Here is a 21,430-nt window from a genome sequence, read left to right as displayed (position 1 = left end):
AGGTACATTCAACGTTGTTTGTTTTTCTCCCTCATGGAACAGATAATGCTTCCATTTTATTAATCTCATCTCATTATCTCTAGCCGCTTTATCCTGTTCTACAGGGTCGCAGGCAAGCTGGAGCCTATCCCAGCTGACTACAGGCGAAAGGCAGGGTACACCCTGGACAAGTCGCCAGGTCATCACAGGGCTGACACATAGACACAGACAACCATTCACACTCGCATTCACACCTACGGTCAATTTAGAGTCGCCAGTTAACCTAACCTGCATGTCTTTGGACCGTGGGGGAAACCGGAGCACCCGGAGGAAACCCACGCGGACACGGGGAGAACATGCAAACTCCGCACAGAAAGGCCCTCGCCGGCCACGGGGCTCGAACCCGACCTTCTTGCTGTGAGGCGACAGCGCTAACCACTACACCACTGTGCCACCCATTTTATTAATTGTTTATATAATGTTCTGCTGTAGTCACTTGTTCTTTTCTCTTAATTTACCTTCCTTCTAACTTTCACCTTACCAAGATCTATAGTGTCACTATTTTATGTTTATCCTTTTCCTGATAGGGCTTGGTGATAAGATTTGATTTACCTAACTTTGGTTTACCTAACTTTTGTCTGTTTTGTACAGAGCATGGATCAAAACACCATCAATGAGGCCATTGAAGACACCACTGTTGGGATTTATGTTCTTAAAGAACATGCATCAAGTGATGAAGCAGAGGACATTGGCATTGTTCTTGAAGGCATCAAGTTGTTACAACATCTTGATAATGTAGCATTAGCGGTTGCTATGCTGTTTGGACTGATGTATGCACTGAACCTCAGCTACCCTGCTGACCTCCGCTACACTTTTGAGGTAATCCAAAAGATTTGGATGTAACTGGATGGAGGTAAACTTTCCGACAGGGCACTTGCTCTGAAAAACAGGCTCTCAGTCAACGGGTCAGACTGATATCTGTTGTGTATCCACTTTTTATTTCTCATTGATGAGTTTATGTAGGGTTGATTTACTTTTTGTTTGTAAAGCCACTTTGATTTGTCCAAGTTGTTAGCTATGTAAAATGGTGTTCACAGGGTTAACCCTCACTGTAATTTTTTTATTATTATTATTTTTTATTAAAAGAAACACTAGCTCTTATTTGCCTCATTCAGTTTGTGGCATGTTTGGTTTACTTCAGTAAAATGCTGTGATTTTGTATTCACTCTTGAGGATGCACTGTTGCAATATTGTGAACTAACAGTTCACAATATATATATATATTTTTTTTAAATGTACTGTGAAGTTTATACTGTTTATCTGCTGTGACTGAAGTTTGTATGTGCTTCCACTGGTACACTGAAAACAGTGCAAAGTTAGATTCTATGTATCATGAATCCATTGCACTTTATTCAGAATTCTTTCATTTATTTTTGTCAATTTACTGTGAAGTTTTTGTGCTTTGTGTTTTGAATCTGCTGCTAGTAATGTAGTGGTTAGTGTCCAGTTTTTATGCTGAATTTACTGTATGGCAACTGCAGACTCCTCCTGTTCAGGTAAAGTGTGTGATCTCCAAAGTTTTAAGGATCAATACAGTCAAAGTTTAATACAGAACTCTGAATCTTTGTTTTTTGTCAGTGCAATCAGGTTTTTTTTAATATTTAATTTTTGTATTTGCACACACTTAAATACAAAACTGATGTCTACAATGCATTTGGCTGGCTTTAACAAATCAAGTAAAATTTAGAGACCTAACCTGGGTTGTAAGGACATAATGATAAAATTGCTTTTAAGTTACATAATACCTTTTAAATAATATTAGCATTAACAAAGATACATTTAAAAATCTGGTATCCTGAACATGATGAAATCACTTTTTAACATTACTCAGTTAATTGGCTTTGCAATAGCTTTAAAAAGAAATGTTAAATCAACTTGATTCTTTTAAATAATCAAACATGATTTAATTATTTTGGTTTAACAAGTAATAATTCATTGAAAAAAAGAGAGAAATTTTGTCAGTCATCCACATTCTGATCATGTGGGACCAATATACACAATAAAATCAAGTAAACCCAAAGGATTTTTTTTTTTTGTCAGTGCCTGTTTCAACCCATAACTGTGCTCCAGCCGTTTCCTTTTTTCAGCATCCAGGATGTCACTGTAAACATGTGAGATACCACATTTGCAAATGCCATGACATACATGATCACTTAAAACAAAACATGAATTTAGATGAAATTGCATCAAAGTATGTTTTTAATTTCATCCGTCCATTATCTGTAGCCGCTTATCCTGTTCTACAGGGTCGCAGGCAAGCTGGAGCCTATCCCAACTGATGATGGGTGAAAGGCGGGGTACACCCTGGACAAGTCGCTGGTTATCGTAGGGCTGACACAGAGACACAGACAACAATTCACACCTATGGTCAATTTAGAGCCACCAGTTAACCTAACCTGCATGTCTTTGGACTGTGGGGGAAACCGGAGCACCCGGAGGAAACCCACGCGGACACGGGGAGAACCTGCAAACTCCACACAGAAAGGCCCTCGCCGGCCACGGGGCTCGAACCTGGACCTTCTTGCTGTGAGGCGACAGCGCTAACCACTACACCACCGTGCTGCCAGTTTTTTTAATTTCACCAGTACAAAAATAAATAAATAAATAAATAAACAGACACATCTGACAGGAGGATATGAGTCAGTTTTCTCACCTCATCATCATCAGGTCCATTGTTAAGTGCAATCAAGCTCGCAGTTAAAGTGTCATTTTGGACCTTCTTCAGAGTTCCGCTAGCAGTCAGAGTGCTGTCATTGTAAGATGTGATGAACTTGAAGTCACTGGTGCGTGATCCTGTTGTTAGATACGTGTCATAATTGTAAGAACTGCGGAGAGTTCCAGCTCCCTCCACCTCTGCATAGTTGGGAGGGAGATACGTGCTGGGAATGGCGACTGCTCCATCAAACAACAGTCTGGGCTTTTTCCTGTGGCAAAACCTCACAGCCAGGATCAGAATAATGAAGGTCAGGAAGAAGGTGGACACGGAAACGAGCGCAATGATCAAATAAAAAGTCAGTTTGGAATTGCTCTCCTCATAAGATGTGTCTTTAAGTTCTGGAACTTCAGCAAGATTATCAGAAATAAGTAAAGATACAGAACAGGTAGCAGAGAGAGGTGGCTGTCCATTATCTTTCACTGAGATAACGAGGTTCTGTTTCATGCTGTCAGATTCAGTAATGTCCCTCTGAGCCCTGATCTCTCCACTATGGACACCGATAGTGAAAAGTCCCGGATCAGTAGATTTGACAATCTGATACGACAGCCACGCGTTCTGTCCAGAGTCGGCATCCACAGCGATCACTTTGGAGACCAGCGAGCCAGAGAGAGCAGTTTTAGGGACCATCTCAGTCATGAAAGACTTCCCCTCTGGAGCAGGGTATAATATCTGTGGAGAGTTATCATTCTCATCTGAGATGAACACACTCACAGTCACATTGCTGCTGAGTGGAGGAGAACCATTGTCTCTGGCTACAACATGGACTTTAAAGTTTCTGAACTTTTCATAGTCAAATGACCTCACAGCATGGATCACTCCTGAATCTGAGTTAATGGATAAAAAGGAGGACACTGCAACACCGTTTATCTCACTGGGCACCACAGAATACAGCACTGTACCGTTCTGCCTCCAGTCTGGGTCTCTTGCACTAACAGAACTAATAGAGGTTCCTGGTTTGTTATTTTCCGTTACATATGCAGTGTAGGATTGCTGTTCAAATACAGGAGGATTGTCATTGATATCTGACACAGATAGATGAATCGTCATTGATGAGGATAAAGGTGGAGATCCTGCATCAGTTGCAGTAATAGTGACATTATAATCTGATTCTGTTTCTCGATCCAGTGGCTTTGTGTTAATGAGAGAAAAATAGTTCTTAATAGATGGATTTAATTTAAAAGGAATATTTCCCTGAATTGTGCAATAAATTTGTCTGTTCTCACCCGAGTCCTTATCCTGAACATTAATAATTGCCACTTCAGTGCCAACAATAGTGTTTTCCATTATTGGATTATTTAGTGACGTAAGAATAATCTTTGGAGCATTGTCATTTTCATCAGTAATATCTATAATAACACTTGCAGTCGATGCTAAACCAGATCCATCTTTGGCCTGAACCTTAATTTCATAATACTTTTCCTCCTCATAATCAATAACTCCATTGACCTTAATTTGTCCAGTGAGTTTATCAATCTTAAATAATTGTGCTGCGTTATGTGCAATCCGACTGAATTCATATGTCACTGCACCGTTTGCTCCTTCATCCGCATCTTCCGCGCTCACAGTAACGACTTCTGTTCCTATCGGTGCGTTTTCAGCTAAAACCACTTTATACACAGGCTGACTGAACACCGGAACATTATCATTAGCATCGAGCACAGTGATGTGGATAACAGCAGTCCCTGATCTCTGAGGAATCCCGCCATCCACTGCGGTAAGAATCAAGTCTATATCCTTCTGTTTTTCACGATCCAGCTCTTTCTCCAGCACAAGCTCCGCGTATTTACCCCTCTCAGTGTTTCCTTCCACAGACAAAACAAAATGGTCGTTCTTCTGGAGGGAATAGTCATTAACTCCGTTTAGTCCGATGTCATAATCGTGAGCTTCATCCAAACGGAAGCGCTGCCCTTTTATAGCAGACTCGGGGATTTCAAAAGAAATGCGCTCATTGAGAAATTTTGGCGCACTGTCATTAATATCCTGAATATTCACAGAAATGCGATGCACCTCAAGAGGATTCGCTAAAACGAGCTCATAATGTAAAATGCAATTTATCCTTGAACCACAAAGCACCTCTCTGTCGAATCTCTCCACTACGATCAAATCTCCAGAATTCAGATTTATATCAATGGACCGTTTACTGCTGCCCTCAGTGTTTATTCGCGCCTTCCGTGCTGATAAACTCTGAGCTCCGACTCCGAGGTCTTTTGCAATGTTTCCAATCACAAACTGACGCCTGTTTTCCTCTTGAACAGAATAGCTCAGATCTCCACAGGCAGCGGGGAAAAGAAAGAAAAGGAGCGCCGTGAGGAGAGTAGATATCACAACCCAAAGCTCCCTGCATCCCATATTTTCAGAATTCAAGCTCTCACTCCCGAATAATTCAACCTAACGATGTTTTATTGATGTCGGCTGCAGATGTTGTCAACAGATTTTTCCGGAAGCGAACACTGAGATTACTCCATTGTGTGTGTAGCTTGTTCTTGGCGTCACTGATGTCTGCAGATGAATATTTCAGAGATGGGAGGGAAAGCGCCATAATCTGTGGATGTGATGGTGAACAGCGACGCTCGGAGTATGTTGTGTTTTACTACAAGTACATATTTGCCTAAGATTTAATGAATGAAAGCAGATTGAATACACTATTTCAGTTTTCTCTCTCTCTCTCTCTCTCTCTCTCTCTCTCTCTCTCTCTCTTTCATTTTTTAACTATGGATTGAATTTATCAACTATTTATCAATGGATTTTTTTTCTTCTTTGACCCAAATCATTGGGCCTTTATAGTGAATAATGAAGAAAACGTATTGAGAAATCACACTGAAGAAATGACAGTTTCTTCAAAATAAATTGCAGTGTTGGATAATTCATTTGTTCTCTTTTTGCTGCACTGCATCGGGAAGAATAAATTATTTGAAATAACAGTCATTAATTATATTTAACCTGGAATTGTTTTAAAGCACATTACATGAGGAGATAAGAATGAGCTTCAGTAAATTACAATTATTTTATAGTTAACGAGTGTAGAAATTATCACTGATTTATGGATCCTGCTTCTTTTTTTGTTTGTTTGTTTGTTTGTTTGTTTGTTTGTTTGTTTCCATTTTACGGGACAAAATATGATTTAGGTTGTCTCATCTCATTATCTGTAGCTGCTTTATCCTGTTCTACAGGGTCGCAGGCGAGCTGGAGCCTATCCCAGCTGACTACGGGCGAAAGGCGGGGTACACCCTGGACAAGTCGCCAGGTCATCACAGGGCTGACACATAGACACAGACAACCATTCACACTCACATTCACACCTACGCTCAATTTAGAGTCACTAGTTAACCTAACCTGCATGTCTTTGGACTGTGGGGGAAACCGGAGCACCCGGAGGAAACCCACGCGGCCATATTATTATTATTATTATTATTATTATTATTATTATTATTATTATTGTCGTTGTTTATATTTTATTTTTCTTCATTTTTTTAATTCATGCATAAGGTAAACAAAATAACATTCACATTTGAAGGGTCCAAACCTCAGAAAGCAGGGTAAGCAGAAGAGAACCGTGTTTCAGGACCACGGACAGCTCTCTGGCTTTCGATGTGTTTTTAGTTTCATTGCCTATATTTGCGACTTAAAACATTTGAGAAAGTCGTGATAACAGTATGTTTGTTCAAATATGGTCTTTAAAACGTACAAAAAAAGTAAATAAACAATTAAGGCTGAAATTAACATCTGAAATATCCAGCAAATATCAAACAGTCACCTTCCACAGCACAGAGAACGATACACTAATGTGCTGATGTATTTGACTTAAAAGGAACAATTTTGTATTCAGGAGAGCATTGCTATGGAAGTCCAAGCACACAACATGCCTCTGTATTTCAAAGTATAACCAGAAGTTAAACAAAGCAGAATCAAAACCATCATGTCTTGAGCCACATATCACATTTAGAAGTTCAGAAATGACTTCAAAAGCTCTGATTAGGAAGGATTCATATCAGCCACAGGCCTTGACACCAAGACCAAAATGAGAATATCTGGTAATGCTCCAAAACATAGAAACTCCAAAAAAAGACTTTTGTTTTGGAACAAAGAAAACAGGACCAAATTTTTGCACTTCCAAAAGATCAAAATCATGCCAAAAGTGAAATAACAATTTATGACATAAATAGAACAAGTACATTTATAAATCCAGCTGTCTCTTCCCACTCCCTTCATGTCACAGTATATAGTATACTGATAAAAACTTGCTTAATGACACTTTTGCCAAAAGCAAATGAACATTTTTAAAAAATCTACATTCTGAACTAAAAAGAGACCCATTTATTCTCTGACATTTGTAAGCTGGACATGTGTTTCCTAAGAAAGACAGTGTTATGTCTCACTGTTATTATTTTTGCTGCCAGACCAACCTCTCATTGCACATTTAAAAGGGCAGTGTGGGATTCACCACATTTCCTACAGCTGAAGCGTGACACTGATTATTTTTCAATTATTACAGTTTAACTGAACCAACTTTCATGAATGGTCTCCAGCTTTCCAGTTATCATCTTGAGACAAAGGAAAAAGTATCATTGCTAAAGTGCTGCACTGTTTCTGATGCCTTTGAAAGCTGACATTCACAAGCAGCTGCAAACCACCATCCAAACATCCAAAGCATGGTTCCACTGACATCTTCCTCAGAAGATAAATAACAAAAATTATCCTGGCCTTTAAAAATAATGAAAAAGGGAAAGTATTGTGATAACCTTCAAAATAAGTCTCATGTTGCATAAAAAACACAAATAAATATATTGAACATTACAATTATTCCAAATCAGTGAGAGAGGGAGTATATTTTCACTAAAATATTTTATTAGACAAGAATAGGCATGGCAAAGTTTAGCTGGAGAGAATGTTCCTGAACGGACACCAGAGTAATCATTCACTTCACAAACACCATCACAGCAAAAATATTACATTGAGTTTAAGTAAACTTTGTAGTGCAGTCGATGTAAATGCACAATGAAAATGTACAATGACAGTTTGCCAATGAGTGGGACTGTGCAGCAAAGAGAAATTCTCTCAGAAAGTCATTAGCCACTGTGCAACAAAATAAGGAAAATGTAGAGTGCAGTGGAATGAATCAGAACCTGCCATGCACTGAAGATTAATCTGGACCATGCAAAGTATTGTGCCACATCTATTTTCCTTTCAAGCAACATCCATTATCTGCAACCGCTTATCCTGTTCTACAGGCTTTCAAACAACATGACTGTGATAATTATTGAGCATTTACAGTAGACTCAATAAATCACAAAGGGGACTTTTAATTCATTTTTACTTAAAATTGCTGGAAATGCTACACTGGACATCATCTAATCCATAATACCTCTGAAGAAATTGGAAGAGCCAGAGGGAGGTTGTTCACATTGTGTATGTAAAAGCCACAAAATGGCTATCGCAATTATTCATAAGTCCAAAGGGGAAAAAAAGAATTATTAAGGAAACAAAAAATAATTACTGGAAACTGAATCACAACTGTATAAGAATTAATAAAAGTAAAACTAAAATAATCATTATATTAAAGAAACTAAATTAAATTCGATCACAATATTGATACCAGCACATACACAACCAGATTTAAGGAGAGATCCATTTTTATATAGTTTATACACACATGTAGCCTCTGATATAACTGGCCCTGTCATCATATTTTCAGAAAGAAAAAGGAACAAAGTTTGATCTATAAAGCACAGCAGGAGTTGGACTTTAATACAACTGAACATACAAAAAAAAGTTTAATAATTTCTGGATACTTTTTGCCAAACAGTGGGTTCCACAGAGAATGCTAAAGATACAGCTACAACTTTAAACAAGAATACATATTAAAAATTAGAAAAAAATGTTTTTATTTATTATTCATTTACCATTGAAATATAAGATTCATCAAAAACAGTAACTGCCTTTGACTTTGGCATCAGAGAGAAGCAAATGGGCTTTGACTTATAGCCACAGAAATACCGAACCTTAAAAGTTGCCACAATGTTGGAAGCACACAACTGTCCAGGATGTCTTTCTGTGCAGTAACATGAAGATTTCATTTCACTGGATAGAAATGGACCGAACTTGTTCCAGAAAGACAAAGCCCCTGTTCAGAAAGTGAGCTCCATTCAGATATAGTTTGCAAATGTTGGAGTGGAAAACCACAATTTGCCTCCACAGAGCCCTGATGTCAACATCATTGAACTGAACACCTTCACAATGAACTGGAAGGCTGCATGTGCTCCAAACATCAGGAATGCTCTTATGAATGAATGAACACAAATCCCCCATACACACTCCGAAATCTAGTCAAAAGCCTTTCCAGAAGAGATGAGCTTATTATAACAGGAAACAGGAACCATTTTGGAATGAGATGTTTCACAAGTGCATATGGATATGATAGTGAGGTGTCCACATACTTTTGGTTAGATCATGGAGTTTAGGTAATAACATTTTATCACAGTAAATAGAAGACCAAATAAGTTGGGTGACAGTGTGTCATATAGTAGCATGGCAGAGCATAAACTGATTACCACAGCAAGTCATTGGGAAGTATGAGACAAAATAATTAAAAACTTCTTGGAAATAAACCAACACCAGTCATTGCCTAAAGCCAATCTGGACCAAGCACAATGTGCAAAAAAATGTATGGAAAGTTAGATAAAGTGTAACGTGACATTGCGCTCCGAAGCAACAAAATTCTAATTAGTATCCAACCTTTACGATAAACCCCATGTTGGGCATTGTCAAAGCGGTACATCCCATAATGAAATTATATGAACCTGAAGCACATTAATCACATTTTGGGTGGAAATGCATGAAGGAGCTATCACACTTATCAGCTAATCCAAAATCAAAAGACTATTAGAAAAATAAATAAATATATACTGTGAAACTAATCAGCGCTTAAAGGAATAAAAAAAAATCTATTAAACAAAAATATGAAATGGAAATCATATCAATATCAGCACTGAAACTAAATTTAAGGTCACATACAAACCCAAAACAAATGGAAGGGAACACTTTCCTTACCTCATCTGCCTCTACTGTATTGTTAAGTGTAATAAGGTTTGTCGCTAAAGTGTCATTTTGGCTCTTCTTCAGAGTTCCACCAGCAGTCAGAGTGCTGTCATTGTAAGATGTGATGAACTTAAAGTCACTGGTGCGTGATCCTGTTGTTAGATATGTGTCATAATTGTAAGAACTGCGGAGAGTTCCAGCTCCCTCCACCTCTGCATAGTTGGGAGGGAGATACGCGCTTGGAATGGTGACTGCTCCATCAAACAACAGTCTGGGCTTTCTCCTGTGGCAAAACCTCACAGCCAGGATCAGAATAATGAAGGTCAGGAAGAAGGTGGACACGGAAACAAGCGCGATGATCAAATAAAAAGTCAGTTTGGAATTGCTCTCCTCATAAGACGTCTCTTTAAGTTCTGGAACTTCAGCAAGATTATCAGAAATAAGTAAATATACAGAACAGGTAGCAGAGAGAGGCGGCTGTCCATTATCTTTCACTGAGATAACGAGGTTCTGTTTCATGCTGTCAGATTCAGTAATGTCCCTCTGAGCCCTGATCTCTCCACTATGGACACCAATAGTGAAAAGTCCCGGATCAGTAGATTTGACAATCTGATACGACAGCCACGCATTCTGTCCAGAGTCGGCATCCACAGCGATCACTTTGGAGACCAGAGAGCCAGAGAGAGCAGCTTTAGGGACCATCTCAGTCATGAAAGACTTCCCCTCTGGAGCAGGGTATAATATCTGTGGAGAGTTATCATTCTCATCTGAGATGAACACACTCACAGTCACGTTGCTGCTGAGTGGAGGAGAACCATTGTCTCTGGCTACAACCTGGACTTTAAAGTTTCTGAACTTTTCATAGTCAAATGATCTCACAGCATGGATCACTCCTGAATCTGAGTTAATGGATAAAAAGGAGGACACTGCAACACCGTTTATCTCCCTGGGCACCACAGAATACAGCACTGTACCGTTCTGCCTCCAGTCTGGGTCTCTTGCACTAACAGAACTAATAGAGGTTCCTGGTTTATTATTTTCTGTTACATATGCAGTGTAGGATTGCTGTTCAAATACAGGAGGATTGTCGTTGATATCCGAGACAGATAGATGAACAGTTACGGATGTTGATAAAGGTGGAGATCCTCCATCAGTAGCTGTGATTGTTATGTTATAATCTGATTCTTTCTCTCGATCCAGCATGTTTGTGGTTACTAAAGAAAAGTAATTTTTGATGGATGGATTTAATTTGAAAGGCACATTTTGTTGAATAGAACAATGTACCTGTCGATTATCTCCTGAATCTTTATCTTGCACATTAATAATGGCCACCTCAGTGCCTGCTACAGAGTTCTCAGGTATTGGGTCGTTTAGTGATTTCAGAATAACTCGAGGTTCATTGTCATTGACGTCAGTGATGTCTATAATAATTTTAGCAGATGATACCAAGCCAGGACCATCTTTTGCCTGGACTCTCATTTCAAAATATTTTTCCTTTTCATAATCGATGTTCCCACTGACGGTGATTTGTCCAGTGACTTTATCAAGAGAAAATAATTTCACTGATTTTTCAGACAAACGACTGAGCTCATATGTGACGTCACCATTGGCGCCTTCATCAGCATCCGTCGCGCTGACTCGAATCACCTCCGTGCCTAAAGGCGTGTTTTCAGCGAGACTCACTCTGTACACAGGTTGACTAAACACAGGAATATTGTCATTGGCGTCCAGAACAGTAACATGGATCACAGCTGTCCCTGATTTCGGTGGATTTCCGCCATCAAATGCAGTAAGAATTAAATTCATGTCTCTCTGCTTTTCACGATCGAGCTCTTTCTCCAGGACCAACGTCGCGGATTTTCCTCCGTCCGCGTTCTCCTGCACAGATAAAATAAAGTGCTCATTGTTTTCAAGTGAATATCCTTGAACTGCATGACGTCCTGTGTCCAAATCATGAGCTTCTTCCAAAGGGAACCGCTCGCCTTTGTGAGCCGACTCTCTAATTTCAAAGCTGATCCGCTCATTGGGGAAAAGGGGGGAGTTGTCGTTTACATCCTCAATCTGCAGGGAAACGCGATGCACTTCGAGAGGATTTTCCAAAACGAGCTCGTAATTAACAATACAAGAAATCATCGACCCACAAATCTCCTCTCGGTCTATTGTTTCCGCCACGACCAGATTTCCACTCAGATTAATGTCGCAGTACCGTCTCGCGCTGTCCTCAGTCTCCACCCGAGCCTTACGAGCAGATAAACGTTTCACATCAAGTCCGAGATCCTTTGCTATATTTCCGATCACATATTGACGCTTCGTTTCCTCCGGAACAGTGTAGCTTAAATCTCCAGAGACAGGGGGCAGAAAAATGAACATAAAGCCAAGAGTCAGTAATGTCGCGAATACGTCTATTTTCCTCTCCATTCTCGAAACAGTAAAATGTCCCTACTGTGTAATAAAAGTCTCTAATTCCTGTTGTCTATTCGGAATTTTCACTGACAATAAAAAGCCAAATGCAGCAACGTTTGTTGGTGTCAGGAGGAGCTGAAAGACGACATGAAATGGGTGGAGAGCTTGATTATATTTTTCTCCGTAGGTGAACAGCGACGCTTTGAGCATTTTTATGAACATTGCAATGCATTCTCTCAAATCATGACTATTTTCCTTCCTAGGAATTAATGTAGAAATAAACAAAGGACGTTCAACAATTAATTTCCATAATGAAGTAATACCTGTAAGTTAAACTGATTACAGTTGTAATATTTAATCCTTGATTGACTATCTTCAGTGAACTCAGAGGAGTGCCAATCAATAATCAAAGCACTTTAATCTCTCAGTATTTTTGAACGACTTGGCTATAAAGATATGAATAAATAAAATTGAATAAACAGATGACTATATCAATTGTAATCTAACTGTCAATTTTCATAATAATTAGATGTATCTGTCTTCATGGCATTAAAAATATGTAAGTGCTAATAATGCAAACAAACACCAAAAGCCAAAGAAAGCTATAAACTCTTTCAAGAGAACAGAACCAGAGAAGTTTCTGGTAAATAATGAAAATATAGTTATGCTTTCTAATTCATATGGAAAGGAGCTGACCGAGGTGCTGATTTTGTTTTGTTTTGTTTTGTTTCCAGGAGAATCCATGGTGAAGCTCAGTAAACTTTAACCGATGTTATCTTTTTAGCTGCATTTTTTCTTTTGGCTTAGTAAAACCTAAACTCACAAATGATAAATCCAATTTAAAGGAACCTCGTTTAACACACATTTGAGTGTTTTCTTCTCAGTGATCATCATGGGTGCTTCATATCAAAGGGCGCCAAAGGACCAATATATTAGTAATACATCACGAACAGGGTTGTTACAGACTCAGTTAAAGGTGAAATGAAGGTGAAGGAAGTGGAAAATTTACTCTATCATTATTTTTTCACACGAATGTATGTTGCAAGGAGAAAAGGAAAGTTGACAGACTTGAGCACACGTCTATTCCAAGTATAAATTACGCAAAAAGACAGATAACAAATTCAAAAGTTTCATGATTTTTTTTGTTCGATAATGTTTTTTTCCTGTGTACAGCGTTTGTTATTCAGAAGACAAGAAGTTTGAATTCAAATGTCAAAAGTTACACATAAACTTTTAAGTTATATATCTGTGATATGTATTATTCATCACACACACACACACACACACACACACACACACACACACACACACACACACACACCCCACCATACTAGATTGTCATATCGGATGGAACTGTACTCCAAAATCTAATAAAAAAAGCCTTTCCAGAAGAGATGAAGTTATTTATCACAGGGAAGGGGAGCAATTTTGTAATGGGATACTTAACAAGTGAATATGGGAGTGATGATGAGGTGTCCACATACTTTTGGACATATAGAAAATCATGAAGGTCGGGTAATCATGAAGTATTACAGCACAAAAATCACCAAAGAAGTAGGGTGACCATCGCTGTGTCCGAAATCACTCTCTTCTCACCATATAGTGAACTATATAGTGAATTCACCATTTTTTAGTGCTGTCTGAATGTATCGTACGAATTATTACACCCTATATAGTGCACTCATGGTATCCCACAAAGCATTATGAAAAATAGTATACAACCAGTGGGCACTAACCAAGCAATATATCCCATCATGCATTGTGGTTGCGCTGAAAGGGGAAAAAAAAGTGTGTTGGGGTGAACGGACAAAGGAAGAAATACATTATAAATGGACATTGAAGTACAATTAAAAGTAGTAAGAGAATTGAAAAAAGCTAAAATAGAACAAGACAGATAAAATACAAGAATAAAAGTTAGAGTGCAGAGTGAGGAATTAATCAAAAGCATCAAATTTGACTTAATAAAAGGCAGTGGCAAAGAAGAAAGTAAGAATTCAGGCTTGTTTTAAAAGAACTGAAAGATGCAGCAGACACAAAGTACTTTGTATTTGTCAGTCCTGTGCACTGTGGCGCGTGCACCAAGAAGTGTGCCTTGGGCTGCGCATGCACCGAGTGAGCTCCAGCACGTGTGCCGTGATCAAGGCACACCTGTTCTCAATTAATGAACTAAGTGTTGGGCTATTTAAGGACTGCACTGATGCAAGGACGATGCGAAGTATCACGCCACGTTCAGTGTGCATTACCGAGCCTTGTTTCCCGTGTTTGTGGTTTTCCTGGTTTTTCGACTCCTGTTCCCAATTCTAGTTCTCGTCCTCATTTTTGCCTCCGACATTCTGTTTGCACCTCGATCGACCCCTTGCCTGTTTTCTTGTTTATGACCTTGCCTGCCCATTTGGACTGTTTGCTTTTGTGTGTCTTTCATGCACTTTTTGTATAGATCGCATTGTATTATAATAAACAATTCTGCACATACATCCGCCTCCCTCACTCACTTGACAGTCATGATTGATTAATGTGGGAAATACACTCAGTATAATCTGGATCTATCACAAAAACACACACATGTATTTATTTTGAAAACCCACCAGCCAACTGATCTGGCACGTTTTAATTGTTCGACAGTTATGACGTAAACAATGGTGTGGCGGAGTAGTGTCCGAAAGATTGTGGTTATTTTATTTATTTATTTATTTATTTATTTATTTATTTTCATTTTTGCATTGAGCTCACTACATAGTAATTCCCTAGATAGTTAGTAGTGAATGACTTCGGACACAGGGTATGTGTCATCTACTGGCAGGATCGAGCATAAACTAGTTCCCAAAACAAGTCATTGGTAAGTGTGGAAATAAAATAATTAAAATGTGTAACCAAGTGGAAATAAACCAATACATCCTGTGGCCAATCAGGACCAAGCACAAGGTTCTCTCTCTCTCTCTCTCTCTCTCTCTCTCTCTCTCTCTCTCTCTCTCTCTGTGCAACTTGACATTTTGCTCTGAAGCAGCAGAATTCTCACTGGTCTCCAGCTTTTCTGAATAAATCCCATGTTGAATATTTTCTGAACTATAAAACTGAAAATGAAATTAAGAGCCTCTTGGACATCAGGCACTTTGTGTGGAAATGCATCAAGCAGCTATCACAGTTATTCTACAAGCAAAGAACCATGAGAAAATTCAAAAAATATATACAGCCAACCTAATCATATCTTACAGGAAGCAATAAACTCTGAAGCAAAAATCAGATGGAGATCAAATCAATATCAGTAATGCAAACCTTAGACACATACAAACACACAAGAAAAGGTAAGGACAAGCTTTCCTTACCTCATCTCCCTCTCCTGTATTGTTAAGTGTAATAAGGTTTGTCATTAAAGTGTCATTTTGGCCCTTCTTCAGAGTTTCACCAGCAGTCAGAGTGCTGTCATTGTAAGATGTGATGAATTTGAAGTCACTGGTTCGTGATCCTGTTGTTAGATACGTGTCATAATTGTAAGAACTGCGGAGAGTTCCAGCTCCCTCCACCTCTGCATAGTTGGGAGGGAGATACGCACTGGGAATGGTGACTGCTCCATCAAACAACAGTCTGGGCTTTCTCCTGTGGCAAAACCTCACAGCCAGGATCAGAATAATGAAGGTCAGGAAGAAGGTGGACACAGAAACGAGCGCGATGATCAAATAAAAAGTCAGTTTGGAATTGCTCTCCTCATAAGATGTCTCTTTGAGTTCTGGAATTTCAGCAGGATTATCAGAAATAAGTAAATATACAGAACAGGTAGCAGAGAGAGGCGGCTGTCCGTTATCTTTCACTGATATAATGAGGTTCTGTTTCATGCTGTCGGAATCAGTAATGTCCCTCTGAGCCCTGATCTCTCCACTATGGACACCGATAGTGAAAAGTCCCGGATCAGTAGATTTGACAATCTGATACGACAGCCACGCATTCTGTCCAGAGTCGGCATCCACAGCAATCACTTTGGAGACCAGAGAGCCAGAGAGAGCAGCTTTAGGGACCATCTCAGTCATGAAAGACTTTCCCTCTGGAGCAGGGTATAATATCTGTGGAGAGTTATCATTCTCATCTGAGATGAACACACTCACAGTCACGTTGCTGCTGAGTGGAGGAGAACCATTGTCTCTGGCTACAACCTGGACTTTAAAGTTTCTGAACTTTTCATAGTCAAATGACCTCACAGCATGGATCACTCCTGAATCTGAGTTAATGGATAAAAAGGAGGACACTGCAACACCGTTTATCTCACTGGGCACCAGAGAATACAGCACTGTGCCATTCTGCCTCCAGTCTGGGTCTCTTGAACTAACAGAACTAATAGAGGTTCCTGGTTTGTTATTTTCCATTACATATGCAGTGTAGGATTGCTGTTCAAATACAGGAGGATTGTCGTTGATATCTGATACAGATAGATGAATAGTTACAGATGAAGATAAAGGTGGAGATCCTCCATCAGTAGCTGTGATTGTTATGTTATAATCTGATTCTTTCTCTCGATCCAGCATGTTTGTGGTTACTAAAGAAAAGTAATTTTTGATGGATGGATTTAATTTGAAAGGCACATTTTGTTGAATAGAACAATGTACCTGTCGATTATCTCCTGAATCTTTATCTTGCACATTAATAATGGCCACCTCAGTGCCTGCTACAGAGTTCTCAGGTATTGGGTCGTTTAGTGATTTCAGAATAACTCGAGGTTCATTGTCATTGACGTCAGTGATGTCTATAATAATTTTAGCAGATGATACCAAGCCAGGACCATCTTTTGCCTGGACTCTCATTTCAAAATATTTTTCGTCTTCATAATCGATGTTCCCACTGACGGTGATTTGTCCAGTGACTTTATCAAGAGAAAATGATTTTGCTGAATTATCAGACAAACGACTGAGCTCATATGTGACGTCACCATTAGCGCCTTCATCAGCATCCGTCGCGCTGACTCGAATCACCTCCGTGCCTAAAGGCGTGTTTTCAGCGAGACTCACTCTGTACACAGGTTGACTAAACACAGGAATATTGTCATTGGCGTCCAGAACAGTAACATGGATCACAGCTGTCCCTGATTTCGGTGGATTTCCGCCATCAAATGCAGTAAGAATTAAATTCATGTCTCTCTGCTTTTCACGATCGAGCTCTTTCTCCAGGACCAACGTCGCGGATTTTCCTCCGTCCGCGTTCTCCTGCACAGATAAAATAAAGTGCTCATTGTTTTCAAGTGAATATCCTTGAACTGCATGACGTCCTGTGTCCAAATCATGAGCTTCTTCCAAAGGGAACCGCTCGCCTTTGTGAGCCGACTCTGTAATTTCAAAGCTGATCCGCTCATTGGGGAAAAGGGGGGAGTTGTCGTTTACATCCTCAATCTGCAGGGAAACGCGATGCACTTCGAGAGGATTTTCCAAAACGAGCTCGTAATTAAGCATGCAAGATATTCTCGGTCCGCAAAGCTTCTCTCGGTCTATTGTTTCCGCCACGACCAGATTTCCACTCAGATTAATGTCGCAGTACCGTCTCGCGCTGTCCTCAGTCTCCACCCGAGCCTTACGAGCAGATAAACGTTTCACATCAAGTCCGAGATCCTTTGCTATATTTCCGATCACATATTGACGCTTCGTTTCCTCCGGAACAGTGTAGCTTAAATCTCCAGAGACAGGGTGCAGAAAAATGAACATAAAGCCAAGAGTCAGTAATGTCGCGAATAAATCTATTTTCCTGTCCATTCTCGAACCACTAAAATGTCCCTATACTGTGTAATAAAAGTCTCTAATTCCTGTTGTCTATTCGGAATTTTCACTGACAATAAAAAGCCAAATGCAGCAACGTTTGTTGGTGTCAGGAGGAGCTGAAAGACGACATGAAATGGGTGGAGAGCTTGATTATATTTTTCTCCGTAGGTGAACAGCGACGCTTTGAGCATTTTTATGAACATTGCAATGCATTCTCTCAAATCATGACTATTTTCCTTCTTAGGAATTAATGTAGAAATAAACAAAGGAATATCAACAATTAATTTCCATAATGAAGTAATACTTGTAAGTTAAACTAATTACAGTTGTAATATTTAATCACTGATTGACTATCCGTACTGAAGTTAGACGAGTGCAAATCAATCAAAGCAGTTTTCTGTCTCAGTATTTTTGTATACCTTGGCTATAAATATATGAATAAATAAAGTTGAATAAGCAGATGGATATATCAATTGTACATAATCTAACAGTCAATTATTATAATAATTAGAAGTATAGTAACTAGTCTGTCGTTATGCCATGAAAAATATTTAAGTGTTAATATGAGGAAAAAAATAAACTCGAGCAAGAGAAAAGAACCAGAGAAGTCTGTGGTAAATAGGGAAAATCGAGTCGTGAATACTAATTTATAAGAACAGGAGCTGACCGAAGTGCTGTTTTTGTTACCTCGCCCCGGACGGAGTCCACCAGGGGGCGAGGTATTGTTTTGGGTCGGGTTTGTTTGTTTGTTTATTTGTTTGTTGATGTTACGGGGAAACTGCTGGACCAATCGTTATGAAACTTTCAGGATAGATGGGCATTGGTCTCAAATAGAACCTCCAAAATTTTGGGGATCATCCGGTCAAGGTCATGTTTTTTGTGGCTACTGCTTCATATAGAGGCGGTAGCCACTATGTCATCGTGCTGTAAGAGTGTAACACCGGGTGTGAGAACAGTATAGTGTGTTCTGATTGGCTGATAGCAGTACGGTGTGTTCTGATTGGCTGAGAGCAGCAGAGAATCAGAATCATGATCATGTTTAGTGACCAAGTATGTTCACACACAAGGTCAAAATCAAGGTCAAGGTCACCAAAAAGGCCAAAATCTTTTTTTCATGATATCTTCCTTCATATTCATCATAAATGCTACCAGGCGAGGTTTGTTTTCCCTGGCAACACTTGTTTTGTTTCCAGGAGAATCCATGGTGAACCTCAGTAAACTTTAACCGATATTATCATTTTAGTTCTACAACACATATGTTTTACCAGTCGTCTTTATGGACTAGAATGTGTAAACTGGATGACATACCTATGCAGAAAAATAGAGACCTTTCAAAACCATATTTTGAGGTTCATGACAAACCACAGGTTAACAGACCACATCAAAATTGAGCATCTTCTCGAAGCTACTCAAATGACTCCCATAATGAATGTAATGAAGTGCAAAACCTTCAAACTCTTTGGCCATGTAAAATGGGCAGAAAAATGACTTGCTAAGATCTGTGTTAAAGGCATGATGGAAGGCAAATGGAACAGAGGAAGATCGAGAAAATTGTAGTGAGACAATATATACCAATGGTCCGGTCTCAATATCAATGACCTTAACAAAGCGAAACATAACAGGAAACTTTGGAAGAAGATTTCTCATATTTCTGCACAATCTATGGTAGGTGGAGATCGTGTTAGATAATGATGATCATTTTAGTTGCATTTTACCTGTTGGCTAAGCAAAAGTTAAACTCACAATTGATAAATCCAATTTAAAGAAAGCTTCTTTAATCCATACATTTTCTTGTTTTTCTCAGTGATGATCATGGGTGCCTCATATCAGTGGGCTCCAAAGGACTAATATATTCTTGCTTATTTTAGTGAAATTTCCATAATACATCAGGAACAGGCTTGTTACAGATTCAGTCACAGGTGAAATGAACGTGAATGAAGTGGATTATTTACTCTCATTATTTTTTCCCACTAAAGTATGTTGCCAGGAGAAAATGAAAGTTGACAGTATTGAGAACATGTCTAATCAAAGTACAAATTATACAAAAGGACAGAGAACAAATTTGAAAGTTTCATGAATTTTTTAGTTTTATGAAAATGTGTGTGTGTGTGGGGGGGGGGGGTTCTGTGTACAGCATTTGTTGTTCAGAAGACATGAAGTTTGGATTCAAATGTTAAAAGTTATATATAAACTTTTAAGTTATATATCAGTGATGATATATCATACATTACACAGACACCAGCATATAGGATTGTCATACCATCCTCCAAAATCTAGTAAAAAGCCTTTCCAGAAGAGTTGAGGTTCTTATAACAGGAAAGGGGAGCAAGTTTGCAATTGGATTTTGAACAAGTGCATATGGGAATGATGGTGAGGTGTCCACATACTTTTGGCCAGATAGTGTATCATGGAGTTCAGGTAATCATAATGTAGTACAGCACAAAAATCACCAAAGAAGCACTTCGTGAGACTGTGTTTCATTGACTGGCATGGTAGAACATAAACTATTCCCCAAAACAAGTTGTGTGGGACAAAATAATTAAAAAGTCCAATTGAGTGGAAATAAACCAATAACATCCTGTGGCCTGTGGCCAATCTGGACCAAGCACAAAGGGCAAAAAAATTATAGAATGTAATATGAAGTGCAGTGTGACATTTTGATCTGAAGTTACAGAATTCTTATTGGTCTACAGCATTTTTGATAAATCCCATGTTGAATATTTTCTGAGCTATAAACCAAAAATGAAATTAAGAGCCTCTTGGACATCAGGCACACTGTGTGTAAATGCATCAAGCAGCTATCACAGTTATTCTACAAGCAAAGAACCATGAGGGAAAAAAAAATTAAAAAAAAAAAAAAAAAAAAAAATATATATATATATATATATATATATATATATATATATATATATATATATATATATATATATATATATATATGGCCAACCTAATCACATCTTACAGGAAGGAATAAAGTCTGAAACAAAAATCAGATGGAGATCAAATCAGTATCAGTAACACGAGCCATAGACACATACAAACATACAAGAAAAGGTCAGGACAAGCTTTCCTTACCTCATCTCCCTCTCCTGTATTGTTAAGTGTAATAAGGTTTTTTGCTAAAGTGTCATCCTGGCTCTTCTTCAGAGTTCCACCAGCAGTCAGAGTGCTGTCATTGTAAGATGTGATGAACTTGAAGTCACTGGTGCGTGATCCTGTTGTTAGATACGTGTCATAATTGTAGGAACCGTGGAGAGTTCCAGCTCCCTCCACCTCTGCATAGTTGGGAGGGAGATACGCACTGGGAATGGTGACTGCTCCATCAAACAACAGTCTGGGCTTTCTCCTGTGGCAAAACCTCACAGCCAGGATCAGAATAATGAAGGTCAGGAAGAAGGTGGACACGGAAACAAGCGCGATGATCAAATAAAAAGTCAGTTTGGAATTGCTCTCCTCATAAGACATCTCTTTGAGTTCTGGAATTTCAGCAAGATTATCAGAA

The 21,430-nt window shown here is 39.0% G+C and overlaps 1 protein-coding gene across 7 annotated transcripts in view; it reads right to left on the bottom strand.

The window, feature by feature from the left end:
- The window catches only part of LOC132873435 (protocadherin beta-15-like), a 246,338-nt gene that overhangs the window by 176,004 nt on the left and 48,904 nt on the right, over positions 1-21,430 (bottom strand). The window contains exon 1 of one of the 7 annotated variants that reach the window (XM_060908993.1): positions 15,517-17,987. The exons of 4 other annotated variants lie outside the window; for them this stretch is intronic. In XM_060908993.1, the coding sequence (XP_060764976.1) occupies positions 15,517-17,922 (2,406 nt within the window). In that variant the 5' untranslated portion in view covers positions 17,923-17,987. Of the gene's footprint in view, positions 1-2,692; positions 5,224-9,802; positions 12,308-15,516; positions 17,988-21,430 lie in introns of those variants that run through there. 2 more of the 7 variants (XM_060908994.1, XM_060908992.1) reach the window with 2 other exon arrangements.

The sequence above is a fragment of the Neoarius graeffei genome, chromosome 25 (genome assembly GCF_027579695.1).
Source record: "Neoarius graeffei isolate fNeoGra1 chromosome 25, fNeoGra1.pri, whole genome shotgun sequence".
Classification (NCBI taxonomy): domain Eukaryota; kingdom Metazoa; phylum Chordata; class Actinopteri; order Siluriformes; family Ariidae; genus Neoarius; species Neoarius graeffei.
Note: the sequence above shows the minus strand (reverse complement) of the source record. Positions and strands in the feature narration are given on the sequence as shown.